This window comes from Dasypus novemcinctus, chromosome X (assembly GCF_030445035.2).
Source record: "Dasypus novemcinctus isolate mDasNov1 chromosome X, mDasNov1.1.hap2, whole genome shotgun sequence".
NCBI classification, from domain to species: domain Eukaryota; kingdom Metazoa; phylum Chordata; class Mammalia; order Cingulata; family Dasypodidae; genus Dasypus; species Dasypus novemcinctus.
This window is the reverse complement of record NC_080704.1, coordinates 116374571-116396723: the sequence shown is the minus strand read 5'-3', so window position 1 is coordinate 116396723 and position 22153 is coordinate 116374571. Positions and strand designations below refer to the sequence as shown.

Sequence of the window (22153 nt, the reverse complement as noted above, 5' to 3'; positions counted from 1 at the left end):
TGAGGGGGAAAATGTTGAAAAAAAATGAGGGGAAAAAAAGAGAAAGACAAAATAATTATTTTTCACTATGACTATTCTCTCTACAGTTTGCCTCAACAACCCACCATACAATACTATAGTATACAATGCATTGAATTAAGAGAGGCATGTAAGCGGGGGTGGGGGGTGGGGGTGGGGTAGTCAAGGAATCATATAAATAACAATAGAAAACTAAATTTCTTTTATGTATATCAAAGCATGAATGAAAATTATAAGTAAACTTGAAAATCAAAGTGTAAATGGCTTTCTTATATACTTTCTGTTCTAAAATATACTCAAAACTTACTGGCAATCCTTTGGGGCCGGTTACACCAGCAGTTCCTTTTTCACCCTTCTGTCCAGGGAAACCAAGAGGTCCTAACATACACACATGCACACACAGACACACACACAATATATATTAATGTAAGTTTTAAGCTTGAATTACTGACCAACCTCATATATCAATCAGCAAGTCAGGAAGTAAAGTTTTAAAATAAGAATGCCACTCAATCCCTTTAACAAGTGAGTTTTATTTTCATATTTTATGCTCTCAAAATGAGGGAATCATCCTTTAACCCTAAAATTTCATGTCACCTACAAAATTTGTATCCATAGTTATTGCCAAATCCAAAAAATCCAAAGGATTTCTCAGTGCTTGCAGCTACCAAGCACTAGGTGCAGAGGTGCTCAGCCTCCTTCTGTTTTTAAATTTCCAAGGTGAGAAAAAGGAAATAAGTCCATATATTTTTTGTTCTGATTTATTCAGTCTTTCTAGATCTTTACCAATCCTTTCCTTGGTTTGCCACTCCCTAAAATTTGGTTTATAATTTAGTTGATAATAGAAACATTTGGTGCCCAAAGAGTAGAGGGAATGTTGCTAAAGCAGTCGTTCTCAATATGGGGTCTCTGAACCAGTTGCATCAACAAAATCTGAGGACTGCTTAGAAGTGCTAAGTCTTGGACCCCACTCAAGACTTAATGAATCAGAAACTTAGGGAGTGAGATCTAGCAATCTGTTTTAAAAAGCTCTACAGGTGATTCTGATGTACTCCAACATTTCAGAACCACTAGAATAGAGATACATGTCTAGATTATTAGCTAGAAGTGGCAGCTATAAGACTTGTTGAAAATATATTCCCAAGCTCTATATGAACTGGTTTCCTTGGCAGACACACTAGACAGAAAGGTAAGAGATCTGGTGTCTAGTCTCAGTTCTAACTCAGGAATAAAAGTATGATTTTAAGAAAATATAATAGTGTAACATCGCAAGAGGCAGCTGAGCAAAAAACATCTGGGACTGATGAATATAAAATATGGTTTTGATTAGGAATGGTGAGGCAGGAGGAATAGACAGAGGAATATTGACGGTTGGTTGCCAAACAACAATATCAACTTCGATCCTTAGTGACAATATGTGATATATCCCCAATGACCTCTTTCCCCATTTTGCTGGAAAAAAGAAGTCTGACACTGTATAAGTTATTTTCCTCTCCATATGGAAAATGGGGAAGATAATTTTCCTTGAAAACTGTCAAAATGATTTAAAAGAAAATGTTGGTAGCTTCAGGTATAAGAAAAAAGAGCAAAATTTATTTCATAGAAGGTAGAGCCATTTCATAATGAATTGCTCTAGGGAGAATATTTTACCTGGAGGACCTGGAAGACCTGGCAAACCAGGTTGACCTGGAGGCCCTGAAATACCTGTTCCAATACAGTTGAAGCAGTTGTCTCCTTTGTCACCTACAAAAAATCATAATAAAAACAAATGGTACTTGAAGGGGTATATCTGCCTTTGTTAGATAGGCTCTAAAGAGGTTAGCACTAAGTGACACCATTCCTACCCAGCGGTGTGGTTAGAGGAGCCTATTTCTAGTATAAGTTCTTTCTACAAATATTTTCTAAGTGCCTACTGTGTGCCAAGCACTGTTCTAGGTATTTGTGATACATTGGTAAACCAAACAGATGAAAGTTCATGCCTTCATAGAGCTTACATCCTACAAATGAAAAGAGATAATAAACAATGATGGAATAAATTATTAAATGATGCGTATATTGAAAGGTGTGCTTATAGGAAACATTTTGAGCTAGGTAAGTGGGATTGAGCATAAAAGGGGTGGGTGGCTGGTTGTAATTTTAAATAGAATGGTGAAAATAGGTCTTATTGAGAAGATGACACATAATTTTAAAATTTTAAAGGATATGAAATGTGGATAAAGAGTATACAGCACTCGAAACAGAGACAGTGGCTATGTTTGGAATATGTGATGAATAGTAAGGAGACCATCTAGTTGGAGCAGTGAGGAAGAGAGACCAGGTCAGAGAGTTGACAGATTATAATAAGTGGTAGATCATGAAAGGTAGTATAGGCCATAGTAAATACTTTGGCTTTTACTCTGTGTGAAATGAGAATCTAAAAGAGAGATTTAAACAGAAAAGCAACATGCTATGACTTAACCTTTAAAATAATGACTCTGGCTACTATGTGGAGTAGACTTTAGGGGGACAAGGACGGAATCAGGGTAACCAGTTAAGTGGCTACTATTGAAATAAAATGGCAGAGAGTTAATATTAGTTCATTCCACAGTGATTTCAATGAACACCAGAACTGGTTAGATACTGGACATATTTGAAAGCAGAGCAAATGGGAATTTCTGTTGGATCATATACAGAAAATGAAAGAAGAGAAGAATCAAAGATGAGTCCAAGGTTTTGGGGCTACACAACTAGGAGACAAGAGTGGCCTGCCTTCAGGTAAAGGGAGGACTGTGAAAGAAGTAATTATAGAGATTGAGGTGGCAGAGATAAGGATTTTAAACTACATCAGGATGGCAAAGTTCAAAATGTCTATCAAATATCTGAATGGAGATGCTGTGTAGGTAGTAGTATAGAAAAATATAGAGGCAGAGAGTTATGTTCAGGTTAGAGACATAAATTTAGAAGTTACCAGCAAATACATGGTACTTAAGTCATGAGACTGGGTAAATGAGTTTAGATAGAGAAGAGAAGAGGAACAAGGACTGAATCTGGGGTATTTCACAAATAAAGTTGGGTAGATAATTTTAAAACATGTGTAAATGCCAAGTACTTAAAATAGTCAAGACTTACCATAGAGATAGTTAATTACTAGTAAGCTGGTAAATATTAAGACTGTCTGACACCGGTAAAAGAAGAGATAAATAGTGCAATGGAACAGAATGGAGAGGTCAGAAACAGACTCGCATATATATATGAATTGCATTATCACTTACATTGTAAATCAGAAAACCGTTTACAATGTAAGTGATAATACAATTCAGTGGGGGAGATGATGGTCTTTTGTACAATGGTACTGAGTCAAATGAATATTCAAATGGGAAAAATAAACTTTCATTCTTGCTTCACACTAAACACAAAAATTAACTGAAGAGAGATCAAACAGCTCAATGTGAAAGATAAAATGACAAAACTTCTAGAAGAAAACAAAAGAATATCTTTAGGTCCTTGGAATAAACAAAGATGTCTAAAACAGGGCATAAAGAGCATGAATAATATAAGAAGACATTAATGAATTAATTTCATTTAATTAAAAACCTCAGTTCAACCCAAGACACTGAGTAAAAAGGTAAGTCACAGAATGGGAAAAGATAATTTGTAATACATATAACTGAGAACTCCATTAAAAATGGTAAAAAGATCTGAATAGGCACTTTAAAAAAATAGATATTCAAAGCATACAGAAAGATGCTCAACATAAATAAGTCATCAGGGAAATGAAAATTAAAACCACTGCAGAAAAGTGACTGGTGATATTTATGGAAGCAAAATCTATACCCATTCTATAACTCACCAATTCCATTCCTAGGTATATACCAAGCAGGAAAAAAAAAAGCACAAGAATGTTTATAGCAGCTTTATTTACAGTAGTCCCAGATCAAATGTCCATCAACATTAGAATGGATATTGCATAAAATATGTACAATGAAATACCACATAGCAGTGAAAAACATATTGGTACATGCAAATTTGTGGATATATTTCACAGATAGAGCACTGAGCAAAAGAAGCCAGCCAAAAAAGAGCCCATATACTATGATTCCATTTACACAAAGTTCAAGATTAAGCAAACTAATCTATGATAGATGACAAAATAGTGGTTACCTTTGGGGGTTCAGATTAAGGCTGTACAAGACAGTCTTCTAGAGTCCAGAAAATGCTCATATTTTCATCTGGATGGTGGTTACACCAGCTTAGTATATATATAAAAAATGCATTGAGATGTATGTTTAAGATTTGTGTTCTTTACTGTATATAACGTAAATTTCAATTAAAAAGTAACTTTGAAAAAAATACAAAATATTGGCAGAAACCATCAAAAGATGCTTTAAAGTAGTAAGCAGGGAGGTATGAATAAAAACAGGAAATGTAACGTACTGAAAGTTAAGTGATGAAAGTATTTAAGAAAAGGAAAACACATGTAAGAGGACTGACATTTGACATTTTGATTAGCAGGTGTAATAGACTGAATTATATACCGCCAAAAAAGCATGATCCTAATGCTTTTTAAAAGAGAAATTACTAGTTACAGAAAAATAATTCAGAAAATACAGCATTCTTTATATCTGCCACCGATATTAACACTTTGCATTAGTGTGGTATCTTTGTTAAACCGATGAGAAAATATGATTATAATTTTATTATTCATTATAGTCCATAGTTGATGTTACAATTCACTGTATAGTACAGTCCTGTAGTTATTTTTAACTTTTTACTCTAGTAACATATATACAACCTAAAATTTCCCCATTAAACACATTAGATATATAATTCAATGGTGTTAATAACATTCACAATGTTGTGCTAACATCTCCACCATCCATTACCAAATCTTTCAACCATCCCAACAGTAATTCTGTACCAATTAAGCATTATCTCTCCAGCACCTTGTATACCTCTATTCTAGTTTCTGATACTATGAATTGCTTACTCTAAGTATTTCATATCAGTGAGATCATACAATATTTTTCCCTTTGTGTATGGTTTATTTCACTCAACATGATGTTTCATTGCATGTATCAGAGGACTTCATTTCTTTTCATGAATGAATAATATTCCATTGTTTGTATGTTCCACATTTTGCTTATCGATTCATGAGTTGATAGTCACTTGGATTGCTTAAGTCTCTTGCAACTGTGAATAATGCCGTTATGAACATCTGGGTACAAACATCAGTTAGAGACCCTCCTTTCAATTCTTTTAGGTAAATACCTAGCAGGATAGCCAGGTCAAATGGTAATTCTATATTGACCTTTCTGAGGAACCTCCCAATTGTTTTCTACAGAGGTTGTACCATTTTACATTCCCACCAACAAGGAATGAGAGTTGCTATTTCAACACATCTTCTCCAACATTTTTTTTAATAGTAGTCATTTTAGTGGGTGCGAAATGATATGCCATTGTGGATTTGATTTGAATTTCCAAAATGACTAATGATGTTGAGCATCTTTGAATGTGCTTTTTGGTCTTCTATATATCTTCTTTGTAGAAATATCTATTCAAGTCTTTTGCCCACTTTAAAAATGGGTTGCTTGTCTTTTTGTTGTTCAGTTGTAGGATTTCTTTCTAAATCCTGGATATTAAACTCTTATCAGAAACATGGTTTCCAAATATTTTCTCCCATTCTTAGGTTGTCTATTTAAAGGATGAAGTCCTTTGATACAAAAAAGTTTTTAACTTTGATGAAGTTCCATTTCTGTATTTTTGCTTTTGTTCCTCATGCTTTTGGTGTAAAGTATAATAAATCCATTGCCTAACACAAGGTATTGAAGAAGATCCCCTTCATTTTCTTCCAGGAGACTTACAGTCTGGGTTATTATATTTAAGTCTTTGATACATTTTGAATTAATTTTTGTGTATGCTGGGAGACAGGAGTCACCCTTCATTCTTTTACATGTGGATATCCAGTTTTCCCAACACTATTTGTTGAAGAGACTATTCTTTCCCAATAGAGAGGACTTGGCATCTTTGTTAAAAATCAATTGGCCATAACGGAGCAGGTGTAGCTCAGTGGTTGAGTGCTTGCTTTGCATATATGTGGTCCTGGGTTCAATCTCTGGTACTTCCTAAAAAAATCAATTGGCCATAGAGGTGAGGGTTTATTTCTGAACTCTCAATTCAGTTCCATTGGTCTCTATATCTGTCGCTGTGCCATTACCAAGAAATCTGGAAATGTGAGTCCTCATCTTCTGTCTTGGTTTTGAAAGTGGGTATACTGAATTCACCTAACCATTTATGTATAAGCAAGTATTTCTCCTTTCTAAATCTGTCAATATTAGCTTCATGTATTTTGTGCTATGCTATTAAGTGCATATATATATATAAAATTATGTTTTCTTGTCCAATAGATCCCTTTATCTGTATATAGTGATATTAGTATAGCTACCACAAGTCTGTTTTGGTTACTATTTGCATGGTCTATTTTGTCCATCCTTTCACTTTCAGCCTACATGTGTCTTTGAATTTAAGATGTATATCTTGTAAACAGCATAGTTGTGTCATGATTTCTTCTTTGAACCCTTCCTTTTTTTAAAATTTTTTATTGACTTTGTAATAATATTACATTAAAAATATATATATATGAGGTCCCATTCAACCCCACCACCCCCACCCCACCTCTCCCCCCCCCCAGCAACACTCATTCCCATCATCATGACACATCCATTGCATTTGGTAAGTACATCTTTGGGCACCTCTGCACCTCATGTGAACCCTTCTTTTAATCTCTACCTTTTGATGAGAGAGTTTAAGTCATTTCCATTTAAAGAAATTATTGATAATACAGGACTTTCCTCTGCAATTTTGCTATGTGTTCTTTATAAGTCTTATATTTTTTTTCCTCATTTCTTCCTTTAAAGCCTACTTCCATATTTATTTGATATTTTGTGTTATCATTTCATTCTGTAAAATAATTCCATATATTTTCTTTCTGTTTGTCATGGGGTCAAAATTTAACATTTCAAATCTATAACTATCATTTTTTATTTGATATCAAATTAATTTCAATAGCATACATGTACACTGTTTCTTTACCTCTCAGCCCCCCCATGTATTTGCTGAGCTTGGAACAAATTATATCTTTATATATCATGCTACTGAAACTATAGATTTATTGCTAGTTTTTGTGCATTTTCATTTTTGAACCTGTAAGAAGTAAAAAGTAGAGTTACATACCAAAAATACAATACGTTAGCTGGTATTTATGGTTACCCATATGGTTACCTTTCCTAAACGTCTTCTTTTTCCTCTCTCTCTCTCTTTGATCCACTGCCCAGTGTCTTTTACTTTCAATCTGAAGAAACTTCCTTTAGCATTGCCTCTAGGCATGTCTAGTGTTGGCAAACTCCCGAAGCTTTTGTTTTCTGGGAATATCTTAATCTCTCCTTCATTTTTGAAAGACAATCTTGCCAAATATTAAATTCCCATTTGGTACTTATTTTCTGTCAACACTAAAAATGTCAGCCCACTGCCTTCTTGCCTCCATGATTTTAGATGAGAAATCTGTACTTAATCTTCTTGGGACTCTCTTGTATATAACACATTGCTTTTCTCTTGCAGCTTTTAGAGCTCTCTCTTTATCCTTGACATGTGACAGGTTGGCTATGATGTGTCTGAGTATGTTTATCTTTGAGTTCATCCTCTGTGATTCACTGGGCTTCTTGGATGTTGTATTAGTCAGCCAAAGGGATGCTGACACAAAATACCAGGAATCGGTTGTTTTTTATGAAGGGTATTTATTTGGAGTAGAAGCTTATAGTTACCAGGACATAAAGCATAAGTAACTTCCCTCACCAAAGTCTTTTGCCATGTGATAGAGCAAGATGGCTGCTGACATCTGTGAGGGTTCAGGCTTCCTGGGTTCCTCTCTTCCCGGGGCCTGCTTCTCTCTAGGCTCAGGATTCCTCTTTTCCCAGGGCTTGCTTCTCTCCAGGCTCAGGGTTCCTCTCTTCTCGGGGCTTTCCTTACAACCAAGCTCCTCTGTGTGCTTATTTCCTAGGGCTAAATCTCAAAACTCCAGTATCAAAACTCCAACAGCAAAACTTCAGCTCTGTCCTTTGCCATGTCTTTTATCTTTGATTCCCCATCCACCAAGGGACAGGGACTCAACACTCTACTGATGTGGCCCAATCAAAGCCCTAATCATAATTTAATCTTTCCCAGGTACAGACCAGTTACTAACATAATCCAATATCTATTTTTGCAATTCATGGACCCTATCATACTGCTACAGATGTGCACATTTATGTCTTTTTGCTAAGTTTGCTAAGATTTCTGCCATTATTTCTTTGACTATTCCTTCTGCCTCTTTCTTTCTTCTCATTCTGGGACCTCCATAATGTATATATTGGTACTCTTGATGGATTTTCACAATTCTCTTAGGTTATTTATGCTTTTTAAATTATTTTATTTTTCTGTTCCTTAGGTGACTCATTTCAACTGCCTTGTTTGAAATCACTGTTTCTTCTGCCAGCTCTAACCTTCAGAGAAACCCTCTGGGAAATTTTGTTTGAGATCACTGTGGTCTTCAACTGTGATACTTCTGTTTGGTTCCTTTTTTAAAATTTCTACCTCTTTTTTGTTATTATATTGTTTGTTTTTTCCTGATATCCTTTATATCTTTCTTTGTGTTTTCCTTTATCTTATTCAGTACACTGAGGATCTTTTTCTTTAAAAGTCTCTGTCCCTTATGTCCACAATCTTGTGTTATTCATTAATGTTTTCTGGGATTTTATCCCGTTCTTTTGCATGGGTTATCATATCTTGTTTCTTCATTTTTCTTTTAATCTTTGTTACATTGTACATTTTAATAGTTTAAAGTGTTAAACCTGGGATTTAGCCCCTGAGCTATTTCTTCAGTTTGTGTCCAGCTCATGTTATGACATATTTCCTAGTGTCAGGGGATAACAAAACGAATCAAACCAACAACACCCCCCCCCAAAAAAAAAAACACCTTTCACAATTTAGACAAATTGGCTCTGCATTGGCTGGTGTTGTCCTTCAGAGATTAGTCCTCCTATCCAGGAGTTCAGTCCAAGGTGAATGCAAAGTTCAGGGTCTTCCCTATCTTTTGTAAACCTGTGTCTTATGCTGGGCTTGTGCTTGCTAGTGGCCTTAAGAATTCTCATTTACAACAATTTGAATGTCCTTTTCCTACCTATGAAATAGGCTTTCTCCTTCTCCCTAGTCTTCTACTGTATGACATAAAGCAGATAAGCCTTTGCACTGCCTGCTTTGACAAGTTGTTTCACAGCTGTTCACAGCTGTTTCATCCTTGAGGGCAAATTCTGGGAAGGTAATACTAAGAGGAATTTCCTAGGTCAGTCTTTGATGCTGCCTCCCAATTAATTGACACGGACATACAGGCACCCCAGTATGTTCATTGAGGTTACTTTCCTTCTGCTGAACCGGGCAAGGAACTCACAATGGGAGCACAGTCTGGCTTCACATCATTACAGGTCGTTGAGGGAGGGCAGCAAAGTTGCCAGGAGCTTCTCCTATGGCTTTTGAAATAGAATTATCTTGATTTGACACTTGCCCAATTACTGTAGCCCTCCAGCTGATTTCTGTAGTTTTGAGGAAGGGTACTCTCTTAAGACTCCTTAGCTGCTTTTGACTCATGGGGTTTGGAACATTGGTCATTCTCAGAGCTGACCCCAAGTGATATGAAATAGCTGAATCAAATGCAGTGATTGGCAATCAGACCATAGACACCCAGATATTGGAGAACTAGGCCTTTATATCCTACACTGCTACCAGTAAGCTGTACCAGGAACAGTGGGCAGCAAATCTTACTGCTGCCTGCAACGAAGCCTGGGGATGAGGGGTGGAAGCCACTGCACAGACTGTGAAATTAACCAGCACTTAAGGCAATTTACCAGTCTCTTCCTCCAGCTCTTCTTTAGATGCTACAGTGTTCTACTAGAATCTCCATGTTCCCCTTAGTTCTGATGGTTCCTCCCAGTTCAATAGTTGTTTTGGTGGAGGAACGGATTCCTGAAGCTTCTTATTCCACCATCTACCCACAATCTTCCACATGCTTTTAATCTTAATGTGCATTTCTGTGGGTGTGAAATGATTTATAAACAGGACACATTGAAAATTTATTATTATTTAAGGTGCGGCCAAATGAATCAGGGTGGACCTTAATCCAAATTAATGGGGTCCTTTATAAATATAAATAAAGGAAATTAAAATTAGGATACAGTGAGTCAGAGAAGACCACAGGAAATAGCCGTAAGTCAGTGGAAACCAAAAGAGCAGACACAAGGAGAGAGAAATCACAAAGTTATGGAAGGCAGAGATACAAGCCAAGGAACCACAAAGATTTTGGCAAGATAGCATCAGAACCCTACATACTTTTGGAGAGAAAGCAAACACCTTGATTTGGACTTCTAGCCTCTGAAACCATGAGCTGATAAATTCCTATTGGTTAAGTCAACCCATTGTGTGTTATCATAGCAACTCATATAGCAGGGTATAGAATGTTGGTGACATTGACAAGAGCAGTGTCTGGGGAATGTTGGACAGGGGGTAGGGAGTGAAATCTTGACTGGAGTAAGTTTAAAAGAAAATGGGAAGAGAACATCCCTGTTAGGGTCTTCTGCAGGGAATCGGCTGGGCGGCGTTGGAGACTCTTTGGGACCGGATTGTTTCGGGATTTTTGCTGGTCCGGAGGTGTCTGGACATTGATTTGGAGGGAAGGTAACAGAGAGGATCCGTCTGTGAAATATACACGGAGATCCCAGCTACCTGTAGAGGATTCCCTCCTTGGGTAGGCGGAGACGAGCCATCTAGCCCCGCTCGGTGGGGCTGAGCCAGGCCGGGCCGCAGCGGGGGACGCCGGAGCCGGGCCGGGCTGCGCCGGCGGCGAGCGGGGCCGGGCGGGGCCGAGCCGGGCCGAGCCGGGCCGCAGCGGCGTGCGGAGCCGGGCGGGGCCGGTTCAGGCCGCGGCGGGCGGCGGACGCCGGAGCCGGGCCTGGGCCGCTGTAGCGAGCGGAGCCGGGCATAGCCGGGCCGGGCCGTGGCGGCGTACGGAGCCGGGCGGGGCCAGTGCAGGCCGCGGCGGCGAGAGGCGGACGCCGGAGCTGGGCCGGGCCGCTGTAGCGAGCGGAGCCAGGCGGAGCAGGGTCAGGCCGCAGCGGCGTAAGGAGCCGGGCGGGGCAGGTCCAGGCCACGGCGGCGGGAGGTGGACGCGGGAGCCGGCTGGGCCGCTGTAGCGAGCGGAGCCGGGCGGAGCCAGGCCAGGCCGCGGTGGCGTAAGGAGCCGGGCAGAGCCGGTCCAGGCCTCCGCGGCGGGCAGCGGCGGGCGGAGCCGGGCCTGCGGAGGGGTTTCTGTTCTTTGGTTTTTTTTTTTTTTTGGAGCATCTGCAGTACGGGGGAGTTCGTGGGCTCTGGGCGGCCTTTTGGGGGTTTGTGGGAAGGGAGGTGCTTGCAGACCCATTTGGGGAGACAGACGGGGGGTTTTAGGGCAAAGCGGGGGGAAGTTGTTGTTTTAGATAGTGTTGCAATTGTGACACGTGTATACCTGTATCTCTCTTCTCCCTATCCGTTCCCCACCGTTTGCCCATCCTCTTTTTCTTTCTTCCTTTCTTCTTGTCTTTCTTTTTTTCTTTATTATAATTAGTTTTTTTGTTTTTCGGTTTTCTCTTTCCCTCTTGTCCCTCATCTTCCACTTATTTTATTTTAATTCAAGTATACAATAGGTGCTACAGGGAACACCTCACATTTGCTGGGGTTTGCCCATCCTCCACTGTCTCATTTCTGTGTGAACTGATTTAGGCTACCTACACTATCCCCCTTCCCCTGCATCTTGATATCCACTATCATCTACTGTCTCTCCTATATTCCACCCCCCACCTCCCGTTCTTTGATCCACAAAGTGTCTAACTCTTAATTTCTAATACCTTTGTTCTGTTTTCTGTCTGTTATCCACTCTTGAAACTATTACCTTTCTTTTCTTTTTCCCTCTCTCATGAAAACAATAGCTTTGTAGTTCATACCATATTCCTCCCATATTCAGTCATCTACTTCATAAAAGGTACTCTACCTACAGCTATAACTCTATACAATCTACACGAATCTAACCTCCATCCTCCGAGATCTCATATTCTTGCTTTGTTAACATACATCACCAATACTACTTTACACTTTTCCCTTGCTTACACAATTGCCTTTCCCCAACACTAATACTTTCCTCTAAAGTGAGCTTAACCAACAACAAGTAACTAGAATAAGAAGAAAAAAGTGACAAAGAAAAGATATAACACCTATGCAAAAATAACAACTAATTAACCTCCAAGAGCAGACAAAGAAGCTAAGGAACTGATTAAATTTGTCAAAATAAAGAGATGACCAGAAAGCAACAAAAATCTACAAACCAAACCAATAATCAGGAAAACATGGCTGAATCCAATCAACAAACCAATAATCACGAAGGGGAGCAAAACTTGGCACAAGCAATGAAAGATCTCAGAACATTTATCACCGACAAATTTGATGCAGTAATGAAAGAGGTTAACAACATGAAGACATCACTTGGAGGGGAAATTGCAGACATACGCAAAAACATAACAGATATGATGGGAATGAACACCACAGTTCAAGAAATCAAAAATACACTTGCAGCAAATATCAGCAGACTAGAAGAGACAGAGCAGAGAATTACTGATGTGGAAGACAGTACATCAGAAATCAAACAGATAGTAGAAGGGGTCAATAAGAAGATAGAAAAAATCCAATTAGGATTTAGGGACCTGAATGACAATGCAAAACGCTCAAACATACGTATTATAGGCATTCCAGAAGGTGAAGAGAAGGGAAAGGGGTCAGAATGAGTGTTGCAGGAAATAATGGCTGAAAACTTCCCAAATCTACTGAAAGAGACAGATGTACATATCCAAGAAGCACAGCGCACTCCACAAGTCATAAACCCCAACAGGCCCACCCCAAGACATATACTTGTCAAATTATCCAATGCTCAAGACAAAGAGAAAATCCTAAAAGCAGCAAGAGAAAAGAAAACCATCACATACAAGGGAAGCTCAATTAGATTAAGTGCTGATTTCTCTTCTGAAACCATGAAGGCAAGAAGACAGTGGTATGATATAGTCAAGGTACTAAAGGAAAAAAATTTCCAACCAAGAATACTCTATCCAGCTAAACTAGCATTCAAACATGATGGAGAGTTCAAAATATTCGCAGACAAACAGAAACTGAAAGAGTATACCAACAAGAAACCTCCCCTTCAAGAAATTCTAAAGGGAGTTCTGCAGGAAGAAAGGAAAAAACAGGAAAGGCAAAGTTGGAGGAGAGTATAAGACCAACAACAACAACAAAAAAGACAAAAAAAATATACAAACAAAATATGACAAACACAAATCCAATCAAAATATGGCTAACACAAATAATTCCTTGATAGTAATAACACTGAATGTCAACGGATTAAACTCACCTATCAAAAGATTCAGACTGGGACATTGGATAAGGAAATATGACCCATCCATATGCTGTCTACAAGAGACACATCTTAGACCCAGAGACGCATGGAGATTGAAAGTGAATGGCTGGAAAACAATCATACAAGCTAACAATAACCAAAAAAAGGCAGGAGTAGCTATATTAATATCAGACAAAATAGACTTTAAATGTGAAACAATTGTGAGAGACAAAGAAGGATACTACATTTTAGTGAAAGGGAAAATCTGTCAAGAAGATCGAACAATCATAAATATCTATGCCCCTAACAAGGGTGCCTCTAAATACGTCAGGCAAACGCTTGTAAAACTAAGTGAAAGAATAGATACATCTACAATTATAGTGGGGGATTTTAATACACCACTATCAACTCTGGACAGAACATCTCAAAAGAGAATCACCAAAGAAACAAAACATCTGAATAGTATATTAGAGGAGCTCGATCTAATAGACATATATAGATCGCTACACCCAAACACAGCAGGATATACATTTTTCTCAAGCGCACATGGATCATTCTCCAAGATAGATCATATGCTAGCCCACAAAGAAAGGCTGAAAGAATTCAGAAAGATTGAAATCATACAAAACATTATCTCTGACCACAGTGGAGTCAAGCTGGAGATTTGCAAGGGACAGAAGCCCAGATTTCACACCACGATTTGGAAATTAAACAGCACACTCTTAGAAAAACAGTGGGTCAATGAGGAAATCTCAAAAGAAATCAATGACTATCTTGAAACAAATGATAATGATAACACAACATACCAAAATTTATGGGATGCAGCAAAAGCAGTACTGAGAGAGAAGTTTATAGCCATAAATTCATATATCAAAAAAGAAGAAAGAGCAAAAATTGAAGAACTAACTGCACATTTGAAGGAATTAGAAAAACAACAACAAAGTAACCCAACAGGAAGAAGAAGGAAGGAAATAACAAAGATAAGAGCAGAACTAAATGAAATAGAAAATAAGAAAGCACTTGAACAGATAAACAAGACCAAGAGCTGGTTTTTTGAGAAGATTAACAAAATTGACAAACCTTTAGCAACACTAACAAAGAAAAAAAGAGAGAAGATGCAAATACACAAAATAAGAATTGAGAAAGGCGATATCACCACTGACCCCACAGAAATAAAGACTATCATAAGAGGATATTTTGAAAAACTATATTCCAACAAAAATGACAATCTAGAGGAAATGGACAAATTCCTAGAAACACATAAGCAGCCCATAATGACAAAAGAAGAAATTGATGATCGTAACAAACCAATCACAAGCAGAGAGATAGAATCAGTTATTCAAAATCTCCCAACTAAGAAGAGCCCAGGGCCAGATGGCTTCTCAGGTGAATTCTACAAAACATTCCGGAAAGAACTGACACCAATCCTGCTGAAACTATTCCAAAACATCGAAACAGAAAGAACATTACCCAACTCCTTCTATGATGCCAACATTACCCTAGTACCAAAGCCAAACAAAGACATCACAAGAAAGGAAAATTACAGACCAATTTCTCTAATGAACCTAGACGCAAAAATACTTAACAAAATACTTGCTAATCGTATTCAACAACACATTAAACGTATTATACACCACGACCAAGTGGGATTCATCCCAGGTATGCAAGGTTGGTTCAACATAAGAAAATCAATCAACGTAATACACCATATAAAAAGATTGAAGGAAAAAAATCACATGATTATATCTATTGATGCAGAAAAAGCATTTGACAAAATACAGCACCCTTTCTTGATAAAAACACTCCAAAAGATTGGAATACAAGGGAATTTTTTGAACATGATAAAGAGTATATATGAAAAACCTAAAGCCAATATTGTTTACAATGGAGAAATCCTAGACTCCTTCCCTCTAAACTCAGGAACAAGACAAGGATGCCCACTGTCTCCGCTCCTATTTAACATTGTCTTAGAAGTACTTGCTCGAGCACTGAGGCAAGAACCAGAAATAAAAGGCATTCAAATTGGAAAGGAAGAAGTCAAAATTTCATTATTTGCAGATGACATGATCCTATACATAGAAAACCCTGAGAGATCTACAACGAAGATTCTAGAACTCATAAATGAGTTTAGTAAAGTCGCAGGTTATAAGATCAATGCGCAAAAATCAGTAGCATTTCTGTACACCAATAATGAGCAAGATCAGGAGGAAATCAAGAAACAAATACCATTCACAATAGTAAATAAAAAAATCAAATACTTAGGAATAAATTTAACTAAAGAGGTAAAGAACTTATACACTGAGAACTATACAAGATTGTTCAAGGAAATCAAAGAAGACCTAAATAAATGGAAGACTATTCCTTGTTCATGGATAGGAAGACTGAACATTATTAAGATGTCTATCCTACCGAAACTGATCTACACATTCAATGCAATCCCAATAAAAATCAATGCAGCCTTCTTTAAGGAACTAGAAAAACTGACTATGAAATTTATTTGGAAAGGAAAGAGACCCCGAATAGCCAAAGACATACTGAAAAAGAAAAACGAAATTGGAGGAATCACACTACCTGACTTCAAAACATACTATAAAGCTACGGTGGTGAAAACAGCATGGTATTGGCATAAGGAGAGACACATAGACCAATGGAATCGAATTGAAAGCTCTGATATAGAACCTCACATATACAACCACATAATATTCGATAAAGCCACCAAACCCTCTCAACTGGGAGAGAGTGGCCTATTCAACAAATGGTGTCTGGAGAACTGGATAGCCATATGTAGAAGAATGAAAGAGGATTACCATCTCACACCTTATACAAAGATCAACTCAAGATGGATCAAAGACCTAAATATAAGAGCCAAGACCATAAAAACCTTAGAAAGCAGTGTAGGGAAACATCTACAGGACCTTGTAATAGGAAATGGATTTATGAATATCTCACCAAAAGCACGAGCAGCAAAAGAACTAATAGATAAATGGGACTTCCTCAAAATTAAAGCCTTCTGCACCTCAAAGGAGTTTGTCAAGAAAGTAAAAAGGGAGCCCACACAGTGGGAGAAAATATTTGGCAATCATATATCTGATAAGAAACTTATAACTTGCATATATAAAGAACTCCTATATCTTGAAAATAAAAAGATAAACAACCCATTTAAAAAATGGCAAAAAGACTTAAACAGACACTTCTCCGAAGAAGAAATACAAATAGCAAGAAAGCACATGAAAAAATGTTCCAAATCTCTAGCTATCAGGGAAATGCAAATCAAAACTACAATGAGATACCATCTTACACCCATAAGATTGGCAGCTATGAAAAAAACAGAAGAATACAAGTGCTGGAGAGGATGTGAAGGAAGGGGAACACTCATCCACTGCTGGTGGGAATGCAGAAGGATCCAACCATTCTGGAGGACAGTATGACGGTTTCTCAAAAAACTAGCCATAGATTTGCCATATGACCCAGCAATACCACTGCTGGGTATATACCCAGCAGAACTGAAAACAAGAACACAAACCGATATATGTACACCAATGTTCATAGCAGCATTGTTCACTATTGCCAAAAGTTGGAATCAACCCAAATGCCCATCAACAGATGAGTGGATCAATAAAATGTGGTATATACACACAATGGAATACTACTCGGCTGTAAGAACAAACACACTACAAACACATGTGATAACATGGATGAATCTTGAGAACCTTATGTTGAGTGAAGCAACCCAGACATTGAAGGACAAATACTACATGACCTCAATGATATGAAATAAACAAGCTGCCCTAGATAGCAAGAGACTGAACGAAAGGCTTACAGGAAATCGGAGGGTGGAGGAAGGATATGAGCCGATGTCTGCAGGGGTGGAATTTAAGACGAGATGGTGGTAAGTATGAACACAAAGAAGAGATAAAAGGGGGGCAAGGGGGTGCCTTTGGTTGGGGCTTTGCGGGTTTGAGGGTGGCTGGGGAGGGACGGATGGGTAACGTTGCCCAAAAGTGGGGGGAGGGAGGGGTAGCATATGAACACAGGAGAGGGTCAGGTGATGGTGGAGAGTAAAATGCCGAGAAAATCATATCAAAATATAATAAAGAGGGTTACCTGTTTAGAATGCTCGGAGGGGAGGGTCTGATGCAGGACGGGCTCCTGGGGAATGTCTAAATGCTCATTCTGCCAGAGTGGGTGACACCATGGGGTAGAAACCCAAGTAGTGAGAGTGGGGGTGGACCCACATCCTGGGGAGGACTAATGCCATCAAATAGAGGGAACTGTATCCCTCGAGAGAAAGGGTGGCTCCCAGGGCATTGGGGCAGTTGAGCAAGTTAGGCCCTGAACACTATTCCATCTATCTCTGGAAGTGGCTCCTCAGGAAACGGAGGTTGGCTGTCACTGTGGGCACCAAGGTGGAAGGGAAAATGGACGTTAAATGTGTGGAACCAAAGTAAATGGGGGGTGAGAGAGGAGTTTCTTGAGAGTACACAAGGATGGATACAAAACATGCAATATTACACCATAACATATAGGAGATGACAGACTGATAATGTAAACCATAATGTAAAACATAGGATAACTAAGAATGTAAAGAACTGTGTATCCTAAAGTATGCACCATAATGTAAGCACAGATGTCACCTTGTTAGAAAGCTAATGTCTCAGACTCTGTACATCACTTTAAGTAAATATGATATGAATAGGGCGTAAGAGTATCACTGTGGAAGGGAAAAGGTTTTCTGGTGGATGTGTGGGAGTGCTGTATATTATATATATACATTGCTGTGGTCTAGGACTCCTGTGAAGAAAAGCTGAATAATTAGGGGGGGGGAAAAAAAAAAAGAAAAAGATAGGATGTGGAATTTTTTAAAGTCAACATTCTTTATCTAAGTTCTTTATCTAACTTTATCCAAGTTCTTTATCTATCCTTTAAACCCATCGCTATATGCCATTCCCTATTAAGGGACCATGACATTATATTGGGCTTCAAATTTCGGGGAGTTCTGGATCACAGAGTGTTTCAACAATGGCAATGGAGGGATACTGGTATGGGGTACCAATGACAGGTGATATATGGCTGACAGGGAGCTGTACAGAACATATGTCCAGGGTGCATGGTAATGTTTGGATATACTCATAGTGGCAACAATTAAAAACCACAGCAGGGGGGGTACTGGGTTCCTGGTCAGTGGTGCTCTGTCGTGGTCCCTAGGGGAGCAGCGACAGTCTCCCAGGTACAGTGGCGGGGACCGGGAGGGAGTGAGGGTTCAACAGTGAGCCCCTGATGCTAATGACTATGCTTGTGAGCTGATAAACCTAAAATAAGAACAAGGCCTAGAGCAACATTGTGCCTGGGAATTTCCTCCTGTCAGCCTTCATGTTACTCAAATGTGGCCAGTCTCGAAGCCAAACTCAGCATGTAAATGCAATGCCTTCCCCCCAGCGTGGGACATGACACCCGGGGATGAGCCTCCCTGGCAACGAGGGACCACTATCAACTACCAACTGATGATGCAACTGGAAAATGACCTTATATGGAAGGTTCAATGCGGATCAGCAGAATATCCATGTCTACATAAAATACCATGACTTTAAAATGCTGTTTGACCTAAAGTAAGGGGGAAATGGAAAGGGGAAATGAGTTTATATGGCTACGAGTTTCTAAAAAAGAGTCTGGAGGCTGGCAGAAGGATTGCCCTCATGCACAACTGAGCAGAGTCAGAGAGACAGATAAAGCAGATACAACCCCCAGATATTGGTTCCTTTGAGGGCTAAAGAGACCCATGGGAGTTATGGTCATGGCCGATGGGGTTAACTACCAGGGCAGATGGCCCCTCTTTGGAAATGGTGTTTATGTGTGATGAATCTGGACTCAAATGGGATCTCCCTTCATAAGACTTTCATGCTAATGTGCTGGAGGTGCAGTTCATGTTGGGGTTTAAGATATATTTAGGGGATTTGAATCTCTGGACTGACAATGTGATAGCCAGGTCCTGAGCCTCAACAGACTCCAGCACCTACAATCTGATCTATTGGACTTACCACACTCAGCTAAGATGGAGTTGAAGAAGGACAACCACCACACCATGGAGCCTAGAGTGATTACAACTGAAAATGGGAGGATTGCATCCAGCATCCATGTGGAATCTGAGCCTCCTCTTGACATAGAGGTGAAATGGACACAACCAATCCAATGTCCACATAGAAGAGGTGGCATTGGATTGGGAAAAGTGGACATGGTGGATGATGGGTATGGGGAACGGCAGGAAGAGATGAGAGGTGGAGGCATCTTTGGGACATGGAGCTGCCCTGGATGGTGCTTCAGAGGTAATCACCGGACATTGTAAATCCTCACAGGGCCCACTGGATGGAATGGAGGAGAGTATGGGCCATGATGTGAACCATTGTCTATGAGGTGCAGAGGTGCCCAAAGATGTACTTACCAAATCCAATGGATGTGTCATGATGATGGGAACGAGTGTTGTTGGGGGGGGGAGAGGGGGGGTAGGGGGGAGAGGGGGGGTGGGGGGGTGGGGTTGAATGGGACCTCACATATATATTTTTAATGTAGTATTATTACAAAGTCAATAAAAAAAAAAAGAAAATGGGAAGAGAGTATCTAGAGACTGAGAGTAGAACATTCTTGATGAGTTTTTCTGCAAATGGGAGCAGAGGAATAGAGCAGTAGCTGACAAATGAAGTGGGATCAGCATAACTACTTTTTGTGGAATGGGTGAAATAAACTTGTTTGTTACTGGGAATCATCCAATGAAAAGGAAAAATTGATGTGGCAGAGGTAAGAATTTCTGGAATGAAATCCTTTGCGAGAGTGGCAGTTTGAGATTATTTTTGAGAATCCCCGCCGAAAGAGAAAGATTATGTTTATAAACTGGTCTGGGTGTGATACACTTTGAATGCATTAGATTTAGCTGACATGTCTTGATTAAATTACCTGTTATGATTAGGGCTTTGATTTGGTCACATCAGTAGGACATGGCTCAGGGTTGAGTCCATGCCCCCTTGGTGGGCTAATACAAATGGACACACAAAAGAGGAGGGAACTTGGTAATTTTCATACTGCCATGTGACAGAAAGGAGAAGGCTCAAAGAGCTAAAGACCTTGGAAGAGAGATATGCCATTTTTCTGATAGTTTGCAGCTGAGAAGGCCCAGAAAGAAAGAGCCCTACTACAGACTTAAAGGAAATCCTAGGAGACAGCCCTATACCAACTACAGGTAAGATCAGAAGAAGGTGGGCCTATGGAGCCTTAAGAGGAAGAAGGAAGAAGAGACCAGGCAGAGATTACCCACCATCTTGTTTTAACATGTGGCAACTGACTTTGGTGAGAAAGCAGCCTTTAGTTGGTCTCTTTAGGGTTTGTAACAGTAAGCTTTCACCCCAGATACCCTTTATAAGAGCCAACTGATTTCTTGTACTTTGCATCAGCACCCCTTTGGTTGACTAATACAGTGAGACAAGATGGAATGGAATCTATTCTACAAATATAAGAATTGACTTTAGAGAGGTACAGTAATTGTAAGAGCAGGAAGGCAGAGTATATGGCCACAGATGCCAGTAAGTGGGTAATTCTGGTGATGCCAATCTATGAACATTCTTTTGTGATTGTTTTAATTGGCCAGTGAAAGAGGAAGTAAGCTCAGCAGCTTAGAATGAGAATGGGGTGGGAGACATTAGAACTTTGAAGAGAAAAGAGAAGGTCTAGGCTCAGAAGTAGGAATTGGCAATTAATGAAGGCAATGGTTTTGTTCCAAGTGAGTACAACAATGTGAGAGAGAGCAAAAGAGTCAAGTAAATTCACAGGCTGATTACAAAGACTGATCATGGACTTTCAAATTGCTTCAAGAGGAAAAACAGACATCAAGTAGTTGGTAAGTCTCAGTGGGCTTGAAGTAATGATGGAGTCTGTTTATTAGAGGTAATGAGCTAGAAAGACAGGAAATAGGGGTCAGAAAATGGGATTCACACACTACCTGACTTTAAAGAATGCTACAAAGCAAAAATAGCCAAAACTGCACAATATTGGCATAAAGATAAACATACTAACAAAGGTAACTGAATTGAGAGTTCAGATATAGACCCACACATATTTGGCCAACTGATATTCAACAAGGCCATCAAGCCCAGTAAACTGGGACAGAATAGCGGGGTTTGGAGAAATGGATAGCCATATCAAAAAGAATGAAAAAGGATCACCATCTCATACCCTGTACAAAAATTAACTCAAAATTAATCAAAGATCTAAATATAGGAGCCAGGATCATAAGCTCCTAGAATATAATGTAGGGAATTATCTATGAGATCTGGTAGTAGAAAATGGTTTCATAAACCTTATACTCAAAGCATGAGCAACACAGGAAAAAAAATAGATGAGATCTCCTCAAACTTAAAAACATTTGTGCTTCAAAGGAGTTCATCAAGAAAGTGAAAAGATTTTTAAAAATTTAAAAAAAGGAAGTGAAAAGGCTACCTACACAATGGGAAAAAATATTTGGAAACTACCTCTCTGATAAGAGTCTAATATACAGAATCTATAAAGAAATTGTACATCTCAAAAATAAAAATATGGAAGCGGACTTGGCCCAGTGGTTAGGGCATCCGACTACCACAATGGAGGTCCATGGTTCAAACCTTGAGCCTCCTTGACCCGTGT

General features: G+C 39.1%; 1 protein-coding gene across 1 annotated transcript in view; it reads right to left on the bottom strand.

Annotated features, from left to right (window-relative positions):
- Positions 1-22153, bottom strand: part of COL4A5 (collagen type IV alpha 5 chain) — a 420087-nt gene that overhangs the window by 156714 nt on the left and 241220 nt on the right. Inside the window, exons 22-23 of the mRNA XM_058291987.2 lie at positions 1669-1761; positions 326-396 (exon numbers count right to left, since the gene is read on the bottom strand). Coding sequence (XP_058147970.1) covers positions 326-396; positions 1669-1761 — 164 coding nt within the window. The remainder of the gene's footprint in view (positions 1-325; positions 397-1668; positions 1762-22153) is intronic.